This window comes from Palaemon carinicauda, chromosome 13, assembly GCF_036898095.1.
Source record: "Palaemon carinicauda isolate YSFRI2023 chromosome 13, ASM3689809v2, whole genome shotgun sequence".
In the NCBI taxonomy this organism is placed as follows: Eukaryota; Metazoa; Arthropoda; class Malacostraca; order Decapoda; family Palaemonidae; genus Palaemon; species Palaemon carinicauda.
This window is the reverse complement of record NC_090737.1, coordinates 22,406,309-22,433,395: the sequence shown is the minus strand read 5'-3', so window position 1 is coordinate 22,433,395 and position 27,087 is coordinate 22,406,309. Positions and strand designations below refer to the sequence as shown.

Sequence of the window (27,087 nt, the reverse complement as noted above, 5' to 3'; positions counted from 1 at the left end):
CAGTAGTGGCTTACATCAACAAGCAAGGAGGTACCTTTTCAAAGCAGCTATCTCATCTTGCAGTAGAGATACTGAGATGGACCGAAGTCCGCTCGATTCTACTATCGGCGCGTTTCATTCCAGACAAGAGGAATGTGCTCGCCGACAATCTGAGCAGAGCGTCTCAGATAGTGAGTATCAAGTGGTCTTTGTGTCATCTAGTAGCCAACAAAGTCCTGACTTTGTGGGGTTCCCCGACTGTGGATCTGTTCGTGACAGCGCTGATCTTCAAGATTCCACTGTACTTCCCCCCAGTCCCGGATCCCAAGGCGCTCTGGCAAGATGCCTCCCAACAACGGTGAAACAACATCAACATGTACGCCTTTCCCCCGTTCTGTCTGATGAGGAGCTTGCTCAACAAGACCAGAATATCGGTCAATTTTTCAATGACCCTCATAGCTCCGCTATGGTATCACGCGGAATGGTTTCCAGACCTTCTGCAATTCCTAACGGAACTTCCGAGAGAATTCCTTCCACGACACGATCTACTCAGACAACCACATGCCAGCATCTTCCACAAAGCCGTAGCTTCGCTACGACTTCACGCCTGGTGACTATCCAGCATCTCCTCGCTGAGAGAAGAATTTTCGCAACAAGTTACAATTAGGATGTCTAGACATCTGCGAAAATCATCCGCATCTGTCTACCAGGCAAAGTGGAAAGTCTTCTGTGGTTGGTGTCTTGGAAGGGGTATCTCTCCACTCGATGCCACTATTCCAGCAATAGCGGAGTTTCTCGTGTATTTGCGGGAAGAAAAGGCGCCTTTCAGTCTCAGCGCTGAAAGGCTATCACTCGGCCTTAAGTCTAGCCTTAGGCTCAAAGGAATGATCTTTTCTTCCTCGCTGGAACTTTCCCTACTCTTACGAGGTTATGAACTTACCTGCCCTCAGTCGGATGTGAGACCTCCTCCATGGAACGTGGTTCGGATTCTCAAGTCTCTTAAGAGACCTTACTATGAACCATTACGCCAGGCTTCAGTTCGCCACCTAACTTGGGATACGGTGTTCTTACTAACTTTGGCTTCGGCCAAGCGAGTCAGTGAACTTCATGGTCTCTCGTATGACATCGCCCATGCAAGGGTATGGGGGGAAGGTAACGTTTAAACTCGTCCCTGAGTTTGGTGCTAAGACTCAAATTCAGGGGGTGCTGGGCGCTCGGTTCGACTCCTTCCGGATTCGAGTCTCCGTTCTGTAACAGATGTCCCAGACCTTCTCCTACTGTGCGCAGTAAGGAGTCTGAGGTTATATCTCGGAGGAACGGCTACAGTCCGTCCCCAGGTGCAAGCATTGTTAGCACTGGGAGGATTAAGAGGAGGGTCACCAAGAACACCATCTCGGCATGGATTCGTAGGGTGATCCATCTGTCCCTGAATCCAGACCCTCCTCCGTCATGTCACCCTAGAGCACATGAATTCAGGGGCGTAGCTATGTCCCTGGCCTTCAAGAGAAATTTCTCAGTGACGCAGATCCTTCAAGCTGGGGTGTGGAAGCATCAGACGACCTTCACAGCCCACTACCTGCATGACGTGACCCCACAGGAGGCTCGATACGTTTTCTATCGGCCCTGTGGTGGCTGCACAACAGCTGGTTTAAAACCTCAGGCTCCTTAGAGGACAAGTAGCGAAGGTTGAGGGCATTGTTACCTGGTCTTAGTCTGCATGAATGAAAATATTTGTCTGGCCCTTACTCTTTTCTTTATCCTCCCCTCTCTTGGGGAAAGCAGCATCCTGGGTTCTCTGCACAGCTGACCTCAACCACTGCAGGTAAACCATGTTTCCTTGTGTTCCGAGTATTAAGATAATACTGTCACGTCCCCATACCCTGACGAAGTGGTATTGGGAGAGTCCTAGCCTAAAGTTTCCTTCTAAGGGACTGCAGGTCAACTTCCTAGGACGAGTCACACTTTAGACCTTTACACACAGCTTACGTAGGCCACAGCCCTTGCACAGCAAGGTTCTAGCGAGGTGCACGGACTCCTTATTGTTGAGTGCTGACACACTCAGATGCCGAGTCCCCGGGCAAAGCCAAAAGCCAGTACTGGCTGGGACTCACTACCCTTCCTAAGGGGTGAGTCACCCATATTAAATAGCGTGGTTTGTATTTCAGTTACGGAACAAATGACAAATTCGTAGGTAATTTGTATTTCTCCTAACTATACAAACCTTACCTATTTAATCAATCTTGCCCGCCAGCCCTATCCCCCGTGAAGTCCTACCTCTAAGTGAGCTCAGTACAGGTGTGTGTGTGTGTGGGGGGGGGGGGGTGTAGCAGGCTACCCTCCCTACCCCCCGCTAACTAGCGGTGGGGTAGTAAACCCTCGTTAAAATTCTAATGGCTCGTCATTTCAGCTACGCCGAAAGTAATAACCCATATTAAATAGCTAAGGTTTGTATAGTTAGGAAAAATACAAATTACCTACGAATTTGTCATATCTGTCAGAAATAAATCTAGTGGGAAGTCAGGTGTTATGGATACATTTAACTATTTTCTTGTAAGCGGGCAATCATCTTTTTTTTCAATGGTTACAAAGGTATTTTCAATTTTGATTTATTTAAATTTCTCCATTTCAGGCAAATATAGCCCCAACAGGGGATATGACCTCCCTTGATGTGTCGACTTCTTCTCAAGCAATTTTCATGGGTGACAACTGTGGGTCATTGCATCTCTTTACATCTTGTTCCAAGCCAGTCTTCAACAATTTTTCACAGGTAAAGCTTTGATAAAATTAAAGTTTTGGTTTTATTGAGGAGTATTTTGCACACAGTAAACAAGAATGTAACTTAGAAATGGTAAAATTTAGTAACTAATTTGCTTGGAATGAACAAATTTGTACAAGTTCCCAGGCTTCACAGTGTAAGGATCCCCCAGAGCACTGAGGATTGAATAAGGAAAGTGTTAGTGAGTTCACACATGTTTATTTGTGTACTTATTATTATTTTTTTTTGAAGAAGCAATATCTTTTATATAAATGTTTATTGTGAAAGTCTTTCAAAGTTAGATTTTTTAAAGTTTAAATTGATTGTTAACAAAGTACCGGTAGGTTATTTTCTATTCCTTGTGTGAATAGGTTCAACATTTAAAATATATCATTAGGTAGGCAAATTTATTAATATTTCTAAATATGTATCACATGTCCAAGTCAAAATTTGGATACAGTATTGGGGAAGTGAAACTGTGAGAGTTCATCTATAATAGGAATATGACAATGGCTTAGGGAATCAGTGTGTCTTATGCTCAAACTAACACGATACAGAAGAAAAAAAAGAAGAATATCGTTTACATATTAGCTCCTTAGTTTGAATTGGATTTCTGTATATTAGACTAAAAAATGGTTATACAACATTAAATTGGAGAAGTAGAGCATATGTAGTTGTTTGATGTACTTTGGTTAGGGATTGTTGGTTTTCAAATATTTGTGGACTTTTTTTCTACCAATGAAAAACCATAGTGCTTCTTAACATCAATCAACTGAAGACAAAGAGTTTTGAAAGAAGTATAAGTAAAGTACATGGACCGATTAACTCATTTTGGTCTTTAGTTAGTGGTCCCAATAAACATATTTTGGGAACTACCCTAAAATTTACCATGTACCATGGTTTTTGGATGTTGAAAAGGCTAATACCTTAATTATTAATCATAAGTAAAGCCCATAATTCAGTTTGTGTGGATCTTCATGTCATTAAATTTCTTTGTTGCAGGAAACCACTTTACCAGATGTTCAGGAGCAGACTCAAACTATGCCGCTAACAGATGCAACTTGCTCTTTAGCATCGATTCCAATATTTTATCCAAGTTGCCCATTGTTATCTGACTGGCCTGAGCAATATATGAGGGTGCGGTATAGGTAAGTCTCGAGTATTCAGTTAAGGCAAAATAATTAAACATTTGAGCTTTGCTAGATGATGATAGAACCAGTATTAAGTTTTAATTTTAGTTATTGGATCTGTGATTTGTTTTACATTGCTTCGATAAGAAAAGGCAAACCACAAAAATATCTTATACATATAAGAACATAATTTTGAATAGGTTATTAGATATAAAAATACAAAAATATCTTATACATATAAGAACATAATTTTGAATAGATTATTAGATATAAAAATATCAAGAAATAATGATTTATTTGAGGAATCCTAGTTGTGGATATCACATAAATCTCTGTTATGTGTTGCATTCTAAGGAAACTCGATTCTATTAGATACTTTGAAGTTGAACTTTTAGTTCAAGAAATTGTAAATTAGGTCACATTATAGGTTCCCTTGCACTGGTTTTCGAGTAATTATGCGATCCCAAAATAATGACTTATTCACTAACGGAACCTATTAATAATGCTAGCTATATTAACAGTAACCACATCAATAAAACGTAAATACCATCAAACGTAATATCATAAACCCGGAGAAGAAGAGGAGGCCGGGATAACTCGTGAGCGTATAAAACGGAAAACGGGAAATCCACCTCTCCTTACTCGAGATTAAGAAAGAAAACGAGAGAAAGGGTAACTCGTAACTGTAGTAACAGAAACCGAGTACTCCATGCTCACGCTCTCATGGTTACATTATAAAGAACCAAAAGCACACAATATGATATAAGAATAATGATAAAATTGTAATAACCAAGAACGAAGAATAACGACAGCGTAACAAATAAATATAAAGATATAGTCTAAAACGCCCACCTTCCCGAGGCGTGTACGTAAACTATAACAAAGGCAAGAACGTTATTCTTCGTTCATCCAAATTGAACTTGCTAGCAAAAAAATACCATAGTAAAAACAATAATAAAATAATGATAATAATAATGGTCATAAAACGTAAGTGATATAACCTAGATGACAGAGTACCAGATGGGCAATATTAACTTGAAATACTAGCGAAGCGAACGAATCCAACATGGCTGCCATCACCGAGGCAGGCCAAGCCGCTTCCAAAATTAAAATCCACATTACTGGAAAGAGAACAAATGCCCGGTACTGAAAAAAGCTGTCAAAACAAACTATGGTACTTAACATTAGTAAAGGTGAAGTAGCAGCGTCAGTCATGATGAATTAACGACAAACACTTGAAAAACACCGAGAGCACAAAAAATACGACTATGCGGGCAAGTCCAAAACAGAAGGATGACCTAGAGGGCGCTCGTGTTGGGTGACGGTGGCGTGGTCCAAGTGTGGTTTCTGGGGCCTTTGTTACGGCCCTTCCCTTTGATGAAGGAATTATCTAAATGAAAGACAGCCTGTGAATAGTGGTTTTCACAAGCCCCTGATGTATACACGACACCCACGAGGTGCTCGCGCGAGGGTAGTAACCTCTGCATTCCATGCTTTTATCTTTCTCTGGTATATTTGGAAGATTTATATCAGAAAAGTGTAAAGAAGGACTCTTTTCACCGGGCGTCACAGGTCTCTCCCCAGAAATAGATTTTTCCTTCGTCAAAATCCCTTTATTTGTTATATATTTTGTCTACACAAACATTTCCTGGACTTTGATCTGTCCTGTTTAAATTCGTAAGGACAATTGTTTTATGGAGTACAGTAAGGCAAGTTCTGGGCCATTCTGAAAGAATGCAATCTTATCATGGATAGTCGTAATCTTTGTAGTTATAGCAAGAAAAATAACATAATTACAGTGTGTGTTTATGCATATTAACCCTTTGAGCTCCAACCCCTCGCCAAGTGTTTTGGTGCTGAAGCTTCAGGGACATTTTTGGACAAAAACTATAAAATAGGACTTGACAACATTTATTATCATATAAATGAGTAAACTTTCTTTTCAATATTATTATTATTATTATTATTATTATTATTATTATTATTATTATTATTATTATTATTAGCTAAGTTAGAACTTTTAGTTTGAGAATCAGGATGCTATAAGCTCCAGGACTGATAGCCCAGTGAGGAAAGGTAATAAGGAAACAGATAGAATAGTTGTGCCTGAGTGTACCCTCAAGTAAAAGAAATGTAACCCAAGACTGTGGAAGATTTCAGTGTCCTTCTCCCAGAAGAGTTGTTTGCCATAGCTAAAGTGTCTTTTCTACCTTTACTAAGTTGAAAGTGGCCACTGAACAATTTCAGTTCAGTAGTTAACCACTTGAGTGAAGAAGAATTTTTTGGTTGTCTTAGTATTGTCAGGTGTATGAGGAAAAAGGCGAATGTGTAAAGAATAGGCCCGACTTATTTTGTGTGTGTAGGCAAAGGAAAAACAAGCAGTAACCAGAGAGGGATCCAATGTAGTAGTATCTGGCCAGTCAAGTGATCCAAAAACTCGCTAGTGATAGTGTCTCAATGGGTGGTTATATGGTATACTGTTACATAGTTTGTAAAATTTTCATAGACCTGTACTATACATAGATATTAAATGTGAAAAAACTAGTAATTATTGGATGTAAATAGTCAAATGGTGATGAAGAGAGTAGAAATGGTAGACACAAATTGTGCCCAATGGGGCTCAAAGGGTTAATCCATTTAACAATATTTTTTAAGTAACGTTGATAGCAGGAGAATATTTATTAATTTTCTTTTCCATACAGGTCAACACCACCTGTGGACCCAGAAGTCTTGCAGACTATGAAACTTGTTGGCTCAATAGGTTATGCACCTAATTTACATAATAAGAAAAGGAACCAAGTAAGAATTAATATCTTTTAGAAACCTGCTAGTGTTTTTATTAGAATAATTTTTTTTATAAATAAGGCATTTTGTGCAGTTTCCAGTCTTAAAAACATCATACGTGGTGTGAAATGGAAAGATGAAATTTCTGAGTTTCATGTTTATCAGCATCGCCCTAATTAATGGGTTTAATTAGATCTTTCCTCGATGAATATAGACTGGCAATGAGTCCTATCCACTGTTTGTGTTATTTGTGTACTGTTTCTCTCAATTTCCATCTAGTCTTTTCTATTATTTTCTTTGATTTCTAATTGGTCTTAATCTTGCTTTAACCCTATTTACTAATTTTATAACTGTCTAGTTATTCTGTTTGATAGTAGATTTAATTCAAATATGTCCAAGCCATTACAGGGTTTGTGAATTATCTATTATCTACTGCCTGGCCTTACTACATTTTCATTTTTATTTTGGTTGTCTCAACAGGCCAAAGCCAAGAGTACAGTACAGTACCCATAATTTCAGCACATGGAAAAGCAATGACTTTGTACATACATTTTGCTTATTTATCTATTTAGGTATGATTCAGATTGAACATAAAAAGAGTGTTAATGAATTTCTCAGTTTTTGTGTATGAGAATGTGCTATTATGTGTTGTTTTAATAATTTCACCATTTTTCATGATTGTGCTGTAATACTGGCCTATGCATCCAAAATTCATTAGATTTATCCATTTTGCTGATTGCCCTCCCAAATTTAATAATAAATGTTTATTGCGCTTTATAATGTTGTAGTATTACAGTACCATATGTGGAATTTTCCTGTTTTGTTCTGCGACTGAATAATTCTAAGGATGAAATGAGGTATATTGTGAAAGTTTATTTGTAAGCTGATTTATTGATTATCCTGTCAGATACTAGAAGTCCCTTCCTAACATTAGGAGCTTCCACTGAAATTGGATATTTCAGGAATATCTTTTTATGCTAATTAACAGTCCTATGTCTTTCTGTAAAAGTCTTGTAAAATGGAGTTATTGATGTATTTTTTATGGTGTGTAATGCCCCCAAATGCAGTCTTACTTAAACCTCTCTATGACTATGGTAGGTTATTATTTTGAGGCTGAATAGTTGTTTATTTCTATGAAACTCCCCTCATGTTTACATTAGTTCTATGGAAGCTTGCTTCTAGCAATTTAAAACTAAAATATTTTGCATTCTTATTCCTTTGGTAGGCTTAGGCCTTAATCTAGTATTGAGACAATCTAACAGCTAATGGTAATAACTGTTGCTTGGATACTCCATACCTTCCTTTGTCTCTCAGTCTCTGCGTTGTACTTGCTTTAGCAAGTCAGTTACCTTATTACTGTGTTTGTGTGAATTCTCTATATAAAACTGTTGTTTTTAAATATTTAACTTAGCCGGTGAATATATAATAGCTGCTACTCAGCGGCTCGACAGAAAACACACTCAAAAACTCGCGAGCGATCGCTATGAAGGTTGCGTGTGTGACCACCAGCGCCAACTATCGGCCAGATACCACTCTTGCATGTAAACAAACCCTTCAATTCTTCTCTGTCGACCTTGACGACAAGACGTATCATTACTCGCTGTAGAACCTGGAGTTTTCTCAACATATTTGGTGAAGTACTTCATTTTGGTTTGAGCTTTCGCAGTGCAGGTGTTTTATCTTCAACTTAAATCTTGAACTCGTTTTTGGATAGATTTAATTTTTGATGACTTTGGATTGTTTTTTGGACTTTCTTTGACTTTTAAATGGCCGACCCTTCCCTTAGTACGGAAGTGTGTTTTAGGCTTTTAGCAATTATCTTATCACGTTATAAATTAATTATAGATTTTCCTCTATATATTTTATATCTCGCCCGCCTTTATTAGGCCTCTTCGATTAGCTTTCCATTTATAATAAACATCAAGATAAATTTTAATGATTTGTTTATATGCGACCTTTCCTGAGAGTAGGCGGTCCTAACTTGGAAACCGAAGTTAAACAACGTTGAGCCCTTTCAATCGTAAATAACTTTTATAGAGCTAATGATTTAAAACTTATTAAATGAATATTTTTTAGTAGATATTTTATGAAAGATTTTCTTTGAATAGTCTTCGTACTGTTTCAAAGATGAACTAACGTTTAGTTTATTTATGCTACGCAGTTTGCGCTCTATCGTTACGATAGAGAGAGAGAGTATCACGGTTTCACTTTGCAGAAAGAGTAAATCGATTCTGACGTTTTGTTCATTCTTCTTTCAAAGCTTAACTGTTTTAAATTCTATTTTAAAGGAACTTTTTAATTGAAAAACCTTTCAGTTTTTTCCTTTGGTCAAATAACCTGTTTTTTGACGAAACGTAAGTGGGCTCTTCTCTTCGGTGCGAAATCAAGAGAGAGAGAGAGAGAGAGATAGAGACGGAGAGAGAGAGAGGAGAGAGAACGTTCCGATCTTTATTCTCGTCCCAAGCGAGTAACGTTGTTCTCGAGTTACTCTCGTCCCTAGTCTCTGTACGGGGAGAAAGGATAAAACGTTTTTAGTTTTTATTCTCGTTCCAAGGCACTGTACGGTGAGAGATTGAAAACGTAGTTTTGAATGAACTAGTGTTTAGTCTCTTCCCCAGCCACTGATCTTTTTATCTTAAAATATGTTTACTGTTTTTTGCTTGTATTAATGTGCTTACATTATACGACTGATTTCGCAATTATAACCTTTTGATGAGGGTAGAATTGCGTGCTTCAGGTAGAAATCAGTTTTATTCATACCTAATGTGAATTGTTAAAAAATTCTATTTCAGTGAAATAAGTGCAAAACAGAAAATCGTAGTGATAAAGTGATATTGCGCAAAGTGTTATCAGTGTTGCGACCGAGGGTTCGTCTGTTCGTGCCAAGCCCAGGGGAGAAGTAATGTCGTACGACTTATGGGTTCGAGAGGCCTTGATCAGCGAACAGACGTTCCCTCTATGTTATCAGGCGTATCTCACCAAGATCACCCCTACCATAAGGCGAGAGAGACGATTTTCTCCTCGTCATCCGAAGGCTTTTCGCATAAGAAACCGTGGAACAAGGTTTCGAGGCCCTTTAAGCTAAAGTCAGTCCTTTCAGGACAGGTCCAGCGTCCTGGTTTTAACTATTAGGACAGCTCTGACCCTATGCAGCCATCGGAAGACTGCTCGCCGCCTAAACAAAAGCGTAACACAGACTCCGAGAGTCTTTTTGTAGGCAAGGTTTGGCAGTCACAGACGTTACCCTCGTCTCTTACCGCAACCATTCCCGTTGATCCTAAATGGGTTGTACGGCAAGACATGCAGAATAAGCTTGCCTCTCTTATGGAAGACTATTCTGCCGATAAGGTTCACGTTGATCCTAGCCGTTTATCTCATCGAGATCCTGGCCTTCAGCCGCCCAAACGAACCTTTGTGCGTCCTGTTGACGTTGGCGTAGCTAAGTCACGTCAGTCATGATATGTAGAGCCTCACTCGATGCGGTCACGTGTTGATTTTCAGCCGCATTTGGACGTTAGGCCGCTTCCTAATGCTCCTGTTAACGTTCAGGACGTTCGCCAGCCAGCGGAGTTGACTTGTTTTGACGCTGAGCGTCAACTACCGCAGTCTAGAGTTGTTTTGACTGCTCAGACTAGGCAGTCAAAACAGTCTCGAGTGGACGCCGAGCGTCCTCCCGCACCTGTTGTTGTTGACAGTTCACAGACTGTTAAGCAGTTACATGACGTTGCGTCCTGGTCCGCTACTAATGCACCAGTGCGTGTGGACTCTGCTTTTAAAGCATTGCCACCACGGTAGGTCTTTCCCTTGCTTGAGACTCGGCTATTGTCGGACAAGGTTCCTTCAGATAAGGAAGTTGCTGTTCCCCCTCCTACTGATATTCCCTTGAGGACTCTGTCAGGCGGAGAGGAGCCTAAAGCTGCTTAGCCCTCTATGGACTTTAAATAAATCATGCTAATTTTTAAGGATCTTTGTCCGGATCTTTTTGTAACTGCTGCTCCTCGTTCGCCTAAACGTCAGAGTTTACACTAGGCCTAGCTACTTCGAAGCCGTTGTTTTATAAGCTAGTGCTCTCTCGCTCTTCTAAGAGAGCTTTATGTTTGCTAGGCGACTGGTTTATCACCAGGAGGAGTTTGGGGGAGACAGCCTTTGCTTTCCCTACTTTTAAGCTGGCTTATAGAGCGAGAGTCTGATATGACACGAGAGAAGTTCTCGGCTTGGGAGTTCCTGCCTCTGCCCAGATAGACTTCTCAAACCTCATAGACTCTCCCTGGCGCCTGGCCATGAGACGCTCCAAGATTTTACAGGTCGACTTCAGAGCTATTTTCGAGCGTTTGAAGTTTTGCTGTACAATTATGTCATGCATAAACAAGGCTTTCAGGGATAGCTCCAATGATCTGACAGCCACGTTCTCTGCAGGAACAAGTCCCTCAGGGATGGCTCCAATGATCTGGCAGCCATGTTCACTGCAGGAGTACGTAAGAGGCAAGTGTGCTCAATGTGTTCATTGTCAAGACAAACTTCACGATGAAGTCTACCAGGCTGTCTTGACAGCATTTATGGAAGGCGACTGGATGGTCTCTCTCGACCTTTAGGAGGCATACTTCCACATTCCTATACACCCGGATTCCCAACCGTTTCTGAGGTTTGTTTACAGGAATGTGGGGTACCAGTTTCGAGCCCTGTGCTTTGGCCTCAGTCCTGCGCCTCTCGTGTTTACGAGGCTCATGAGGAATGTGGCAAAATCCCTCCATCTATCGGGGATCCGAGCCTCCCTGTACTTGGACGACTGGCTTCTCAGAGCATCGTCCAGTCTTCGCTGTCTGCAGGATCTACATTGGACGTTGAGTCTGGCCAGGGAGTTGGGACTTTTGGTCAACCTAAAAGTCCCAACTGATCCCATCCCAGATTATTCTATATTTGGGGATGGAGATTCGCAGTCCAGTTTTTTTTTTTTCAGGCTTTTCCGTCTGCCACCGAATAGAACAAGCCCTGCTCAAAGTCCAACTAATGCTGAAAAGAAAACGTTTGTTCAGTCAGGAGTTGGAACAGTCTCGTAGGGACTCTCTCATCCCTGGAGCAGTTTGTCTCACTAGGGAGACTACACCTTCTGCCTCTCCAGTTCCATCTAGCCTCTCACTGGAACTAGGACAAGACGTTAGAGACGGTATCATTCCCAGTCTCCGAACCAGTAAAGGCATGCCTGAAATGGTGGGACAGCAATATCAGTCTGAGAGAGAGACTATCCCTAGCAGTCAAGAACCCAAACCACGTGTTGTTCTCAGACGCGTCGGATTTGGGTTGGGGTGCGACCCTGGACGGTCGGGAATGCTCGGGTCTGTGGACCTCAAGTCAGAAGAGCATGCACATCAAAGGCAAGGAGCTATTAGCAGTCCACTTGGCCTTGATGATATTCGAAAGCTTCTTCGAAACTAAGTGGTAGAGGTCAACTCAGACAACACCACAACTTTGGCGTACATCTCCAAGCAAGGAGGCACACACTCCTTCACGCTGCTCGAGATCGTAAGGGACCTTCTCTTATGGTCAAGAAATCGAGGCATCTCCCTGTTGACGAGATTCATCCAGGGGGACTTGAACGTCTTAGCAGACTGTCTCAGTCGGAGGGGTCAGGTGATACCCACGGAATGGACCCTCCACAAGGACGTGGGCAAGAGTCTTTGGGCTACTTGGGGTCAACCCACCATAGACCTCTTTGCCTCCTCGTTGACCAAAAGGTTACCAATCTATTGCTCTCCAGTCCTAGATACAGAAGCAATCCACATAGACGTGTTTCTACTGGATTGGTCTCTTCTGGACTTATATGCATTCCCACCATTCAAGATAGTCAACAAGGTACTGCAGAAGTTCGCCTCTCACGAAGGGACAAGGTTGACGTTGGTTGCTACCCTCTGGCCCGCGAGAGAGTGGTTCACCGAGGTACTTCAATGGCTGGTAGACTTTCCAAGAAGTCTTCCTCTAAGGGTAGATCTGTTACGTCAGCCCCACGTAAAGAATGTCCATCAAAGCCTCCCCGCTCTTCGTCTGACTTCCTTCAGACTATCGAAAGACTCTCTAGAGCTCGAGGCTTTTCGAAGGAGGCAGCCAGTGCGATTGCAAGAGCGAGGAGAGCTTCTACCATTAGAGTATACCAGTCGAAGTGGGAAGTCTTTTGAGACTGGTGCAAGTCAGCATCTGTGTCCTCGTCCAGTACCTCTGTAGCCCAAATCGCAGATTTTCTTTTACATCTGAGAAAGGTTCGCTCCCTTTCAGCTCCCACGATTAAGGGCTACAGGAGCATGTTGGCTTCGGTCTTTCGACATAGAGGCTTAGATCTTTCCAACAATAAAGATCTCCAAGATCTCCTTAAGTCTTTCGAGACCTCTAAGGAACGTCGTTTGGCAACTCCTGGATGGAACTTAGACGTGGTCATAAGGTTCCTCATGTCAGACAGGTTTGAGCCATTACATTCAGCCTCCCTGAAGGATCTCACCCTCAAGACACTTTTCCTAGTGTGCTTGGCTTCGGCTAAAAGGGTCAGTGAACTTCATGCCTTCAGTAAGAACATCGGTTTTTTCTACAGAAAAAGCCACTTGTTCATTTCAACTTGGTTTCCTGGCCAAAAAATGAACTGCCTTCTCGTCCTTGGCCTAAATCTTTTGATATTCCTTGCTTATCAGAGATCGTAGGCAACGAACTGGAAAGAGTATTATGTCCTGTTAGAGCTCTTAAGTTCTATTTAGCTCGTACTAAGTCATTACGAGGTAAATCTGAGGCATTATGGTGCTCAGTTAAGAAACCATCATTGCCTATGTCAAAGAATGCTTTGTCATATTTTATCAGATTTTTTAATACGAGAAGCTCATTCTCACTTGAATGAGAAAGACCGATGTTTGCTTAAGGTTAAGACGCACGAAGTTAGAGCTATAGCAACCTCCGTGGCCTTCAAGCAAAATAAATCTCTGCAAAGTATTATGGACGCGACTTTTTGGAGAAGCAAGTCAGTGTTTGCGTCATTTTACTTAAAAGATGTCCAGACTCTTTACGAGGACTGCTACACACTGGGTCCATTCGTTGCAGCGAGTGCAGTAGTGGGTGAGGGTTCTACCACTACATTACCCTAATTCCAATATCCTTTTTAATCTGTCTCTTGAAATGTTTTTTTTAATAGTTTTTTGGGATGTACGGAAGGCTAAGAAGCCTTTCGCATCCTTGTTGATTTGGCGGGTGGTCAAAGTCATTTCTTGAGAGCGCCCAGATTAGGGGTTTGATGAGGTCCTGTTAGTATGGGTTGCAACCCTTTATACTTCAGCTCCTGGGAGTCTTTCAGCATCCTAAGAGGATCGCTGGGCTTCGTGAGGAAGACAGACTTACAAGGCAGAGTAATCGTCTAAGTCAACTTCCTTACCAGGTACCTATATATTTTGGTTTTGTTATATTGATACCTGTCAAAAACTCTTAGCTTATACACTGTAAACTTAATTAACTCTGGTCTCTACCCACCGCCTTGGGTGTGAATCAGCTATTATATATTCACCGGCTAAGTTAAATATTTAAAAATGATATTTTAATCATAAAATAAATTTTTGAATATACTTACCCGGTGAATATATAAATTAAAGGCCCTCCCTTCCTCCCCAATAGAGACGCAGCGGGACGAGAAGAATTGAAGGGTTTGTTTACATGCAAGAGTGGTATCTGGCCGATAGTTGGCGCTGGTGGTCACACCCGCAACCTTCATAGCGATCGCTCGCGAGTTTTTGAGTGTGTTTTCTGTCGAGCCGCTGAGTAGCAGCTATTATATATTCACCTATTATATATTCACCGGGTAAGTATATTCAAAAATATATTTTATAATTAAAATATCATTTTTGGTTATTAGGTATCTTCTCTTGACACTTTTTGCCTATTTCATGATAACCATAACATGAGAATTGTATATATATAAATGAACAGACAAATAAATACAGTGAATATAATGCAACTTAGATACAAGCAACAAACTTTTATTTTTGACAAACAAATTAAATAAAGGGTTGCATAAGCGACGAGACGCGTTTGCCTAAATATAAGAAAAGGACGCTTTAGCCATAAAACCGATTTTTTTCATAAAAGGAAACATTTGAAACATAATATGTAGACGTTCTCCTAGGTGAAAATGCAAAAATCTGATTTTCCAAACTTCCAAGCAAAGGTCCCGAGTTGTGCCTTATAAATCACTGGCTTTTAATCCAACCAAGCTTCATCTGTGGTGGATAATGTGGGAGGGTGGGCTGTGGCACCCTAGCAGTACCAGCTGAACTCGGTTGAGTCCCTTGTTAGGCTGGAGGAACGTAGAGAGTAGAGGTCCCCTTTTTTGTTTTGTTTCATTTGTTGATGTCGGCTACCCTCCAAAATTGGGGGAAGTGCCTTGGTATATGTATGTATGTATTATGGGTACTGTATATTGTCTGATTTCGGTAACGTGATACATTGTATTCCTGTTACTTAAATATCTTAAAGTTTTGATAAAAGATGATCAGTTACATCTTGTTTTGAATGGCTGGATCAGGATTTTGTTGGTTTTGGAAACTACTGTAGTTGTTTTTAAACACAGAAGGAATTCTGGTTAACTAGTAAGATGTTCAGGTTACTGTGAAGTGGAGAGTCTTTGTCACTGACTAGTAATGTAAAGAGAATAGCAATTGAAATACATAGAAAGGTACACACTAACAAGGCTAAGGTTATTGCTATAAGCCACTAGATTGTCTCTATACTAGACCAGAGGTTAAATCTATTAAATGAAAGAAAATGGGATTTTTTTTTTTATATAAGGGATAAATATAAACGTGACAAAGCTTCGAGAGAAGCAATAGGAATAGGAGTATAGGATTACAGTAACTAATTTTATTACCAAAGTTCTGTTTTTTATCATAGTACTGTACTAAATATTCATGCCCTGGTTTAGAATAATGTTGTAAGGAAGCATATCAATCTATGATTGAATGGAACAAATGAATCTTTGAAGTCATGCTTAGCTTTCATTATAGATACAGTATTGTACAAAAGATGATAAGAACAGCTTTCCTGTGGACAAGTATATGTCAGGTTATGAAAGGAAGTCTTAAGCTTTATATGTGAAGGATGATTGGCTTCCAAATATTGTCATATTACATGGAGGCAAAAATTAAGATTTTATTCATTATGATTAGACACCTGTTGTTATTCCTTATCATAGCTTAGCATCTTTATTTATTACAGGTGGAATATAAATTCAGTCGCAGCAAAGGAACCAAATCCAGCCAGAATGAAAATGGAATAGTTAAAACAGAAGATGGAATCACAGTGCACGTCCCTTGGCGATATCGTAAAATGGAGATAAAGTACAGCAAGCTTGGCATAGATGATTTTGACTACGACCAATATAATCGAACTTGTTTTTCAGGGTTGGATAACTCGCTCCCAAATTCATATTGCAACCCTATGATACAAGTAAGTTCAGACTCAAATCATGTTATTTTTATAAAGGTTTTCATGAAGGCTAGGTTTTTGTATGTAAAGTTTCACTAATATTTGTATGTTGCTATTTCGTTGTATATTATGTCTTTTCTGATAAAAATAAGGTTTTGATGGACAGTGCAACCTTTAATTATGTGAACTATACCAGGTTTGATGAATTTTTTTAAAGTGAAACAGCCCGGTATGCTATCAGTATTCTGTTTTTTCCTTCGTAAACCAAAGAATATATATCTCTTAGAGAGTTAACATAGTGCAATTTTTATTTGTAAATGATATTTTCTGTTCCAGATGTTTTACTACATTTCACCTTTACGAGCTCTTGTCATGTCTCACTTGTGTGAACGTGAGTTTTGTTTAGTATGTGAACTGGGTTTTTTGTTTCACATGCTGGATGTGAGTATGGGCCAAGGTACACCTTGCCATGCTTCAAACTTCCTAAGAGCATTTAGAACTATTCCTGAAGCATCTGCAATGAGCCTCACTTTGTCAGATCAAGATAGTCGAGCGAAAATTAATTTTGCTACAAAAATTCAAGTAAGATTTATACTGTATTGTAATAAATCATTAGCTGCATTCTTAATTAATGTGATAAGACTTTGCAATTTAATTATAATTTGGTCAAATATTTGGAATACTATTATTTAAGTAAATTAGATTAATTTTACATCACTTAGAATGTCTTTTGACCTGGAAAAATATTTTTGCAGAGCTGGAATAGATTTGTGTTACAACAACTTCATACTGAAACATTAGTGGAAAAAGTCACAGATGATGTTCAGAAATACGCTGTGCTTGATGGGCAAGCCACTCAGCATCAAGAACCAGTTGTTCCTGTAGATGGAGAAGAATTGAAAGGAGAAAAAACAGGTTAGTATATTACCTTGTAATACAAAGGATATGTTTTGTGGAAGGTAGTCTTTGTTTTCACATCTTGAACTAAATATTCCATTTGCAAGAGATGACATGTTATTTTAGATGTCAAGAGATATTTTATGATGCCTGTGGGCTTTGAGATTTTCTTTGGTATTTGTGTTTTGCTGTTTTTACCTTCATTTTTGTGTTAATTGAATACTGCATGTTTCTACATATAAAACAACCTTTAGATCCTGAAATTCCCCCCCTTAAAATTGCCGGTCGTCTTACACTACTATTTTAAAAATCAGACTTTGAATTTTAAGTGATTTTTATTGGTAGGCTTGCCTTGACTTCGGTCTATTAACCACTGACACACCTTACGAAAATATTTTCATTATGAAATAAAATTTTAATAAAAGTAATGAAACTCATTTTACCATATATATTATTGGCCTATCTTCTTTATAAGTAGGTTACTCTAGGAATAATTCATATGAATGAAATAAACTATTTTTCTATGTGAGCCCACCTGAGAAATTGTAAACATATTAAACTGATTCCTACTACCACACATATAAATAGCAAAAAGTATTAGTATAATTTTCAAGCTTATTCAAAACTTTTTGTAATAGATATTATTGAATTACCAATGCCTTATAGACAAACACAATTTCCTTACAGTTCACTAAAAGCTATTAGTATCATTAATTGCCTTTTTGGGATGTATAATTGCCTTTGTTCATTCATTGTAATTAGCTATGAACGTAAAGAATACAACGGTTTCCTTTTAGGTGAGATGTTAGGAAATACTAGATATAGAATCAGCTTTGATAATTCATTTATTTTGAATTTCTAAGAATTCAGTAAGTAAAACACTATTTGTAATATCATCATCTGTACATAATCAATACTTGTTGCTGTAAAAGGTACCCTATACACAGTTGGTTTTGTAATTTATCATTTGTCTTATGCTACAGATATGAGATAAATTCTTTAAAATTTCCCCTAATTTTTTACCTTGTCCTATCTAAAGGTCGTCTGATACATAGAAATATACGGTAATTAAACATATGCCTTGTCATTTCTTTATTTTTTAATATATGAATAATGGTTTTTTAACACCCTTTATGTTTATGGCTTATTTTTGAAAAGGTAAATATGTAGCAAAAGGGAGAAAAGATGGAAAAGTAATGAGAATTACTATTTAGAAAATATTTTGTTCAGAATTAAAAGTTTAATCATACATACATATACCAAGGCTCTTCCCCCAATTTTGGGGGGTAGCCGACATCAAACAAATGAAACAAAAAAGGGGACCTCTCCTCTGTACGTTCCTCCCAGCCTGACAAGGGACTCAACCGAGTTCGCCTAGTACTGCTAGGGTGCCACAGCCCACCCTCCCCCGTTATCCACCACAGATGAAGCTTTATAACGCTGAATCCCCTACTGCTGCTACCTCCATGGTCATCTAGGGCACCGGAGGAAGCAGCAGGGCCAAGTGAAACTGCGTCACAATCGCTCGCCATTCATTCCTATTTTTATTGCAGTGTCTTACCGAATGACAGACAATAGATTCAAAACTACCGCGGTGGCGCCGCCATCGCTGATGTAGGTGACGTCATCTCCCTCCACTCGAGGGAGCTATAGGTACAACTGTCCAGGTAACATCAATTTGTTCTCTGCCGGCTTCTGGTGAACATCGGTGGTCGGTGCAGACTTTTTTCTTCATTTGTTGGGAAGTATTATCTCTCCAATATCGGTGAAGTATTCAACTCCGTGTTTGTAGGATTCAAGCTGAATTTCTTTTCTGCAATTTTGTGGTCTTACCATCATGTTAGACTCTAGTCCTTCAGTAGTTAGGTTTTGCGCCGGTGGGTGCAAAACTAGGTTTGTTAAATTAATTTATAATTTGCACACTAAGTGCATTAAGTGTAGGGGTTGTGAGTGCTCTAGAGAATATACTTTTGTTGAATGCAAGGATTGCAGTGAACAACAGTGGAAAGTTTTTGTTTCTCACTCAGGGAAGATAATTAAGGATAGGAAGAGGAAGGTGGCTCTCAGAGCTGAAAGTAAGAATAGTTTAGCTTCTTCGGCTTCTTCTATCGAAGCTCCTGCTCCTATTCCTTCTCCTTCTCCTCTTATTATGTCTTCGATCTTGAGTCCTCCTACTCCTGCTCCTTTAACTCCTTTGCCAACTTCCCGTGGATTTTCTCCTGACACCATTGCCAGCCTCGAGTCTAAATTTGAAAAGAAATTTGATGTATTAGCTAATACGGTGATGCACTTAGGTTTATCTGTAAAGTCTTTCATAGGAAGGCTTCTAGTAAAGTGAAAAGTGCCAGTGCAGTGCAATCTGAGGGTGTGGCTGTTTGTCCCGATAGTTCTCCCCCGCCTCTGGGAGAAGACATACCGGAGATCCAAGGGAGACTATTGGGATTTGCCCACAGACAGTCTCTTCCTCCATCGATCCTGTGGTGCGACAGCAGGATTCGACTAAACACCATTGGAAAGGTGAGTAGTTAGGTAATCAGTTATCGACAGAGTCGAGTGATTCATCGCCAGTTAGACGTTGTAAGTGGCGTGATTCTTCAGTCTCACGTCCGTTGAAGAGACGTTCGACTGAAGAGGTGCTATCTCCGCCCCCTGTGAAGAGGTACAGAGAAGTAGATATCTCTTGCCCGTCGTGTAGCGTAGCTACATTGACTTCGCCTCGTATTCTTACGACAGCGATAGCTGCCTTCTACTCGGTTGTGGAGCGACTGATTCTGAGTTCGTCGAGATCTTCGACTCGTCAAGCTGTCGAAACTTTTCCTTCGACAGATAATTCGACTGGCGCCAGACCTCTGGTGGCGATCGTGTCGAAATCCACGACCCCAGTTGCTTCGACTTCAACTCAAGAAGACGAGAATTTAATTCCGTTACGTCGAAAGTTGCAAGAGCTGATGAGCTGGATGAAAGAAAACAAACAATGTACGAAGAATAATGAGTCGAATCAAGAACCGTCTCTGTCTCCTATCCCTTCGGATGACAAGGAGGACTTAGAGCGGACTCTATCCGTCTCTCGTGTTATTCGAAACTTTTACGCTACCTTCTCGACATGTACCCTGATTACTTCGTAGCAGCCGCTCCCAGCTGCTTCCATCTTCCTGATGAGAAGGAAGAATTTTGATCCTCTTCTCCCAAAGCTCGTTCTTTCCAAGGCTGCTAAACATTTGATTCGTGACTTAGAAGATTGGTTGAAGGTCAAGAGAGAACTTGGGAAAACAACTTTCGCCTATCCTCTGTCGAAGCTTATTAAGAAGAGGTATAGGTTCTACGTAACCGGAGAAGCCCCCTCTATGGGAGTTTTCTGCCTCCTCCCAGGGGAACCTCTCTGGCTTGGTGGATGCAACTTGAAGGTCCGCGTTTGCAGCAGCTAAAATATTCTTTACATCGCCCGAGTTGGACCATTTGGTAAAGAATATTTTCAAGATTTTAAAAATTATGAGTGTCTTGGAATTGACGATCGGAGCCCTCTCTACGAAAATAGAGGATTGCCCTACTCTTCAGGAAGACCTGGCATCGGACTGGCTTGGGGGTTTGTCATGTGCTGACAAATCAGTTCGGGATGGTTGCGATGAGCTGGCCTCTCTATTTGCATTCGAGACTCTCAAGAAAAGACGGCTCTGGTGTTCTTTTGTTTTGAAAGGAGTCGCTTCGCCTCAGAAGTCTACACTTTAGTTTTCTCTTCTCGACAAGGATCATTTGTTTCCCGAAGAAATAGTGGCAAAGATTCTGTCCGCACTGGAAAAGAAGTCTACTAATGACTTGCTTGCCCAGTCTTCTAAGCGGGTTGAACCCTCAACTGTGACGACTACCGCCTCGGAATCACCCTTGCAGAAGAAACCCTTTCGAGGGGGTAGGTCTAGACCGTTCGTCAGGCCTTTATCGAATTTACGACACCCAACCAAGTCCTCAACCAAACCCGACACGAAATCATCCAAGTCATTTTTCAATCCTTCATGCTCCGATAGGGGGCAGATTGAGCCTTTTTTGGGAGGAATGGAGTCGCAGAGGGGCAGAGCCCTGGGTGACCCAAAAAGACACTCCGCCCCTATCCAATGTTCCCATCACATTACCCGCCTGCTCTTCAGGCTCGGAGAAGTTTGTAGCCTTAACTTGAGAAATAGAGATCCTCGTGCAGAAAGCTGTCATGGAGGACAGCCTTCCCTGGAGTTTTACAAACGTCTGTTCGTAGTCCCCAAGTCATCTGGGGGGCTGGAGGACCGTACTGGATGTAAGCGCACTGAATTTGTTCGTCCAGAAGACCAAATTCAATATGGAAACGACTCATTCAGTGTTGGATTCCCTTCGTCAAGGGGACTGGATGGTATTCCTGGATATGCAGGACGCATTCTTCTACATTCTAATTCACCAGGACTCCAGCAAATACCTTCGGTTTGTGTTCATGGGCAAGACCTACCAGTTTCGAGCTGTTTGCTTCGGCCTCTCGACAGCACCGCAATTATTTACGCGAGCGTTGACTCCTCTGGGAAAGTGGTTACACCTGGTCAGGTTACGCTGATCCCTCGATTTGTTCAAAGGAAAATTAACGTGTTGGTGGACGGACTAAGTCGCCTTCTTCAAGTACTGCCGTTAGAATGGATATGTGGCGTGCAGGACCATATTGGCGCGCACGAACAACTAGGCGCACGCAATCAGTTGAAGTACGCGAACAACTCTGATGACAGGGTTTTTCAAACTCTCAACCCGTGAATTGTTCACGCGCACCCTTCGTCATCAAGAGTTTTACTCTGATGACAGAGGGATGCCTGCTGCCTAAGGGTTTACGAATCTCTACAGGTAACTATAACACAGTTCCTTTGGGTCCTGGTTACGTATCATAATTCCTGAAAATTCCGTCAGGAATCAGCGACAGAGTTCTTGTGGGTTCTCGGCACAACATTCCTTAAGGTCTTGAGAAAGGTATTCACAAATAGATTCTGAACCCCTAGGTTCTCATCCGAATCTCTCAGTTTCAGCGATCCAGAGGTTTCTGAAAACTCTATGGTCAACCTCCCCCCCTCTACGGGATGGGCCTTCCAAAGGTGTGACTTGTTACGTCACTCTACACTCTCAGCTGATTACTATATCAGCTAGTCTGGTTTCGCCAGCACTGATCCTTTTGTTTTCGAACGAACCACCGTCATCTTTCCTCCACCTTCCCACTTCGAGTGGTTTGGTTAGCAGACGGAAATGAGCGAAGAATAAAACATTCTTTACATTCCAGTTCATTTCCCTGGCAGGCCTTTCCTGATTTAGACGGTAGTTTTTCTCACTAGCGAGAAAGCGTTCAATGGCAACCCCTTCGGGTAAGCGGTCGATGGCAATTATGTCTGGCATTCTTGAAGCAAACTCCCATTTACGAGACTTCACCCTTTTCGGGAGACTCGTTCCTGAGAAGTGTTTACAGAACTTCAATGGGTGTTGTACCTAGGGATGGTCCTGGACTCCCAGGTAGCAAGGGCATTCCCCTCTCAAGAGAGGCTGGACAATCTGGACCATATAATTCGTCCGACCCTAGCAAATGCACCAATGAGAGCCAAGGATTGGCAGAGACCCGTGGGCCACCTGGTCTTGCTGGAGAAGCTAGTTCCTCAGGGAAGTCTCAAGCTGAGGCCGGTCCAGTGGAATCTGAAGGACCTCTGGTCACCGGGAGACACGCCTTAGTCCTTAGTCATGATGAATCCAGCCACCAGGAACATGCTCCTCTGGTGGTCCGACAGGGCGAACACCCTACGGGATGTGCCGTTCACGTCCGCTCCTCCGGAGATGTTGCTCTTCACAGACGCATCAAAGGAGGGGTGGGGAGCCCATCTGCTCGAAGAAACAGCAGAGGGAAAGTGGTCCCTAGAGGAGAAGCTCCTCCACATAAACCTGCTCGAGCTCCTGGCGGTTCAAGGGGCCCTCGCAATATTCGCCCATCGACTACGGGGAAACACAATAGCCCTCATGTGCGACAATGCCACTGTGGTGGCCTAAATAAAGAAACAAGGAGGATTGAGGTCAAGGGAGCTGTGCGATCTCACAGCTCGGATCCTGGAATGGGCCGAGAGGAAGCACATCATTCTCACCGCCAGGTTCATTCCGGGGAAGAGAAACGTTCTAGCCGACGGCCTCAGCAGAGTAGGGCAAGTAGTGGGGTTGGAGTGGTCCCTACACCCACAAGTGGCCCAGAAGGTCCTACAGTTGTGGGGCTCACCGGTGATAGACCTGTTTGCCACAAGGCTCACCACACAGCTCTCCATGTTCTGTTCTCCTGTGCCAGACCTGGCTGCAGCGTTCGAGGACGCTTTCCAGCACTCATGGGACGGACTCAATGCGTATGCCTTTTCCCCCTTCGGGATTCTCAGGCAGGTGCTCAACAGACTCAGACAATCAAGGGCTACAATGATGACTTTGGTAGTGCCCTGGTGACCGGAGAGGGAGTGGTTCGTGGACCTACAGGACCTGGCCACCCTTCCTCCGTGGCCCTTACCAATAAGGGAAGATCTGCTTCACCAGCCCCACTTTCGAAGGTTTCATGAAAACCCTCAGTGCCTCCAGCTACACGCGTGGAGGTTATTGAGCGTCTATTAAGGAAAGAAGGATACTCAGAGAAGACAGCTTCGAGGATGCCAGGGTATCTACGGAAGTCTTCGATCGTGGTGTACCAGGCCAAGTGGGCCACGTTTGTTAAGTGGTGTGCTACGCAGAATCTGAGGCCTCTGGATGCATCAGTCCACAAGATTGCAGACTTCCTGGTCCACCTGAGGGACGACCTGGGAGTCTCCATTCCAGCCATTAAGGGGGTCCAAGCGGCCCTGGTGCAGGTCTTGCAACTCAGAGGCATCGATCTGACAGCCTCTCGCCAGATTTCCATGCTCATCAGAAGTTTCGAGTAGTCTTGTTCCCCCCGCTCCTCTCGGGTCCTGCAGTGGGACGTGGCCAAGGTTCTCAAAGTTTTGACAAGGCCTCCCTTCGAACCCCTCAAGGATATCCTAGATAAAGACCTCACCCTCAAGACAGTGTTCTTGCTAGCTCTGGCCTCAGCCAAGTGTGTGAGTGAGCTCCACGGCTTGTCATTCGAGGTCTCGCTCTCGAAAGGGTGGAAAGACCTGTCCGTTAAGTTTCTGCCTTAATTTGGGGTCAAAACACAGAACCCGGCCATTGCAGACCCGAGGTTCGAAGGATTCTCGGTCCCGGCGATCCCTCACTCGGACAACCCGGAAGACTTGCTCCTGTGCCCAGTGAGAACGGTCAGGAAATACCGTAGCAGGACAGCCAGACTCCGGCCGGGCATCAAAAGTCTGTTTGTCTCCTCAGGCCCAGTAAAGAAGGCAGTGTCAAAGAACACGATCTCTTTCTGGCTTCGGCAAGTCATCAAGAGAGCTTACACCAGTGAGGGGTCTGCAATCCCGGGTACCCCGTGACCCCGTGATATTAGGGGTCTTAGCACTTCTTTGGCATTTGACAGCAACATGGCAGTAGGCCAAATCATGCGAGCAGGCACATGGTCCAGGCAGTCCACCTTTACGGCCCACTACCTGAAAGACTGCACGAGGAAGTCCCTGAACGCCTTCTCCATTGGACCCTGCAACAAGTTTAGGGCTGAGGCCCCGGGTAGCCCAAGGGAAGTAATTGCAAGCGACACAAGTTTCCCCCTTACTCACCTTTCCTTGCTATCCTTTTACCCTTTCCTTCCCTCCTCCCATGTGAGAGATGGACGTTTTGGAAGCCCATGTCCGGATTATACATAAAGGTGAGTTATACAAACAGGTAGACTTTTGCGTGCTTCCCCTGACTCTCCTACCCTGTTCTTTGTGTCGTCTGGACCTAGCTGCCTATCTAGGTCCCGTGTCCTGGAATGGTAGTGGTGGGTCTTCCGGTCTGTAAGTCCACCCCCGCCTCCTAAAGTGTAAGTCTCCTAAGAAAGTAGTTCGAGGTAAGTACTCCGTGTTGGAACAAATCACAAATTTTAAGTAATTTTTATTTTTCCTAACAGTACTTACCTCGAACTACTTTCGGGTTATTGCCCACCCATCCTGCCCCGGGTGCCTTACAGGAGTTCGAAATAGAACACATATGCTTACTGGCGACAAAGACCTAATAGCGCACCCACGCGCGCTGACCTCGGTTCGCCTCAGGGCACGTATCCATCCGCCACGGAGGGACCCGATAAGGGAAAATGGAGATAGGGGGAACTGCGCAAAATTCTTGGTCGGTTAGGGAGGAGATCCCAGATACTCCTAAGAAAGTAGTTCGAGGTAAGTACTGTTAGGAAAAATACAAATTGCCTAAAATTTGTGATATCATTGTATGTTTACAAACAATGGATATAGTTGACACTGATATTGTTCCGACAATATATACAAACCGTGAGACCGTTTGTATATCTTGTGGATACTTATGTTTGTTCATATAATATATGCTAACCTTGAGGCCCCTTTTTTACTGTCTAGTATGACTCTTCCCTGTAGGGGGCAGGAAGCACTAACATTGTCTATGATTAGTGGTAATGACGGATAACGGTAACGTCATTTGTCTCGATGGTATAGATGACCATAGAAAAATTGTCCCAAGGTTAAGGCACCGATGAAAATCCACAGATACAGTACATTCTAGTAATTCTCTGGTAAACTTCCCTCAGGACGACATGGCTTGAGCCCCAAAAACGGATTTTGAGCAAAACGAAAAATCTATTTTTGGGCGAGATAGCCATGTCTTCCTGATGGACCCACCCTCCTTTTCTATAGAAAAGGCCTTCGCAGAATCCCCCCTGAAACTACTATATCTGTAGCACCATGCTCAATGCTACAAGGAATGACCGCCATCTTGATACTCATTAGTAGTATGGGAAATAGGGTAACCTCGATAACGGCTCCCCTTCCAAAATTGCCACTCTTCCCCCTCGAGGCGAAAACGCTATTCGGGGTGAAGATCGCTATGTGTCGTATCAAGATATACGTCCCCTGATTTATGCGATATCCTTAAGAGACTGTTAAGGATATTTGTGCCAGGAGTTAGAATTCTGGAGACCTAAAGGTAAATTCTCTGTGAATATCACTGTAGTTCATATATCCCTTGGAAGCTACTATTAGGAACCTTTCATCAAGACGCCATAGCTATCTCACCCAAAAATAGATTTTTTGCTTCGCTCAAAATCCATTTTTACCCCCGGTTTTATTAGCTCTTCAACCCTCACTAGCTCCCTTTTACATCCACCTACTCTATTTCCCCACTCTTTTGCTACAACTAATTTTCCTTCCACCAAAAAGTGATCAGACATACCGTTAGCCATACCCCTAAACACGTGCACGTCTTACAATCTTCCAAAAGTTTAATGCTGTTATCTATTTATAATGGTTATTAGACTTAGCTTTTCCTTTTCAAGGGATTGTTAAACTTTGGAGTTGGTTCTTATTTTGTATATTGACTGTATTTTGCTTGTTCACAGACGAAGAGAAGAAAATTGAACACCAAGACAAGCAAGAGTTTTCTCCAGTTGCGGATATTTTTGGGTCGCATACAATAAGCATTAACCGTTGCACCCGCTGTTGTCAGGAAATTCACAAAGATACCACTTCTCTTCTTGTTAACCTTTCATATCCAGAAGTAAATGCAGGTAAGATTTTCCTTGACTTTTAACTGAATGGTAAATAATAGTTCAAGAGATCTGAGCTGAATGTTTTGAGTAATTTTTATCTCGGCTTTGTTGTGTTTTGCAAACTGTATCCTCTTTAAAGTTTTTCTTCAGTAATGCAAAGCTCCATCATCTTGTAACTTGCATGGACTGTATATTACTTTATTTTTATTTGAAAAATGCTAGTCATTCACAGCTCAAACCATTGTTACAAAAGCATATGAGTGTGTGCTGCATTTTACATACAGTACAGTATTTTATAATTGTGTGTAAGTACAGTATTGCTCTGTTAATAAACAAAACTGCAATCCCTTGTGATAAAAAATACTCTACTGTATTGTGATCGGGTAGAATTGTAACAATAGTTAGTGTTGGCTGTTTTTTAGGTTTTGGTAATGTTCTGGTTCCAGTCATGATTTGTGTAATTTTCA

General features: G+C 41.9%; 1 protein-coding gene across 1 annotated transcript in view; it reads left to right on the top strand.

Annotated features, from left to right (window-relative positions):
• PAN2 (PAN2-PAN3 deadenylation complex catalytic subunit PAN2) overlaps positions 1 to 27,087 on the top strand; it is a 122,642-nt gene that overhangs the window by 61,665 nt on the left and 33,890 nt on the right. Inside the window, exons 8-14 of the mRNA XM_068385429.1 lie at positions 2,609 to 2,746; positions 3,737 to 3,882; positions 6,567 to 6,663; positions 15,883 to 16,113; positions 16,429 to 16,674; positions 16,848 to 17,007; positions 26,471 to 26,638. Coding sequence (XP_068241530.1) covers positions 2,609 to 2,746; positions 3,737 to 3,882; positions 6,567 to 6,663; positions 15,883 to 16,113; positions 16,429 to 16,674; positions 16,848 to 17,007; positions 26,471 to 26,638 — 1,186 coding nt within the window. The remainder of the gene's footprint in view (positions 1 to 2,608; positions 2,747 to 3,736; positions 3,883 to 6,566; positions 6,664 to 15,882; positions 16,114 to 16,428; positions 16,675 to 16,847; positions 17,008 to 26,470; positions 26,639 to 27,087) is intronic.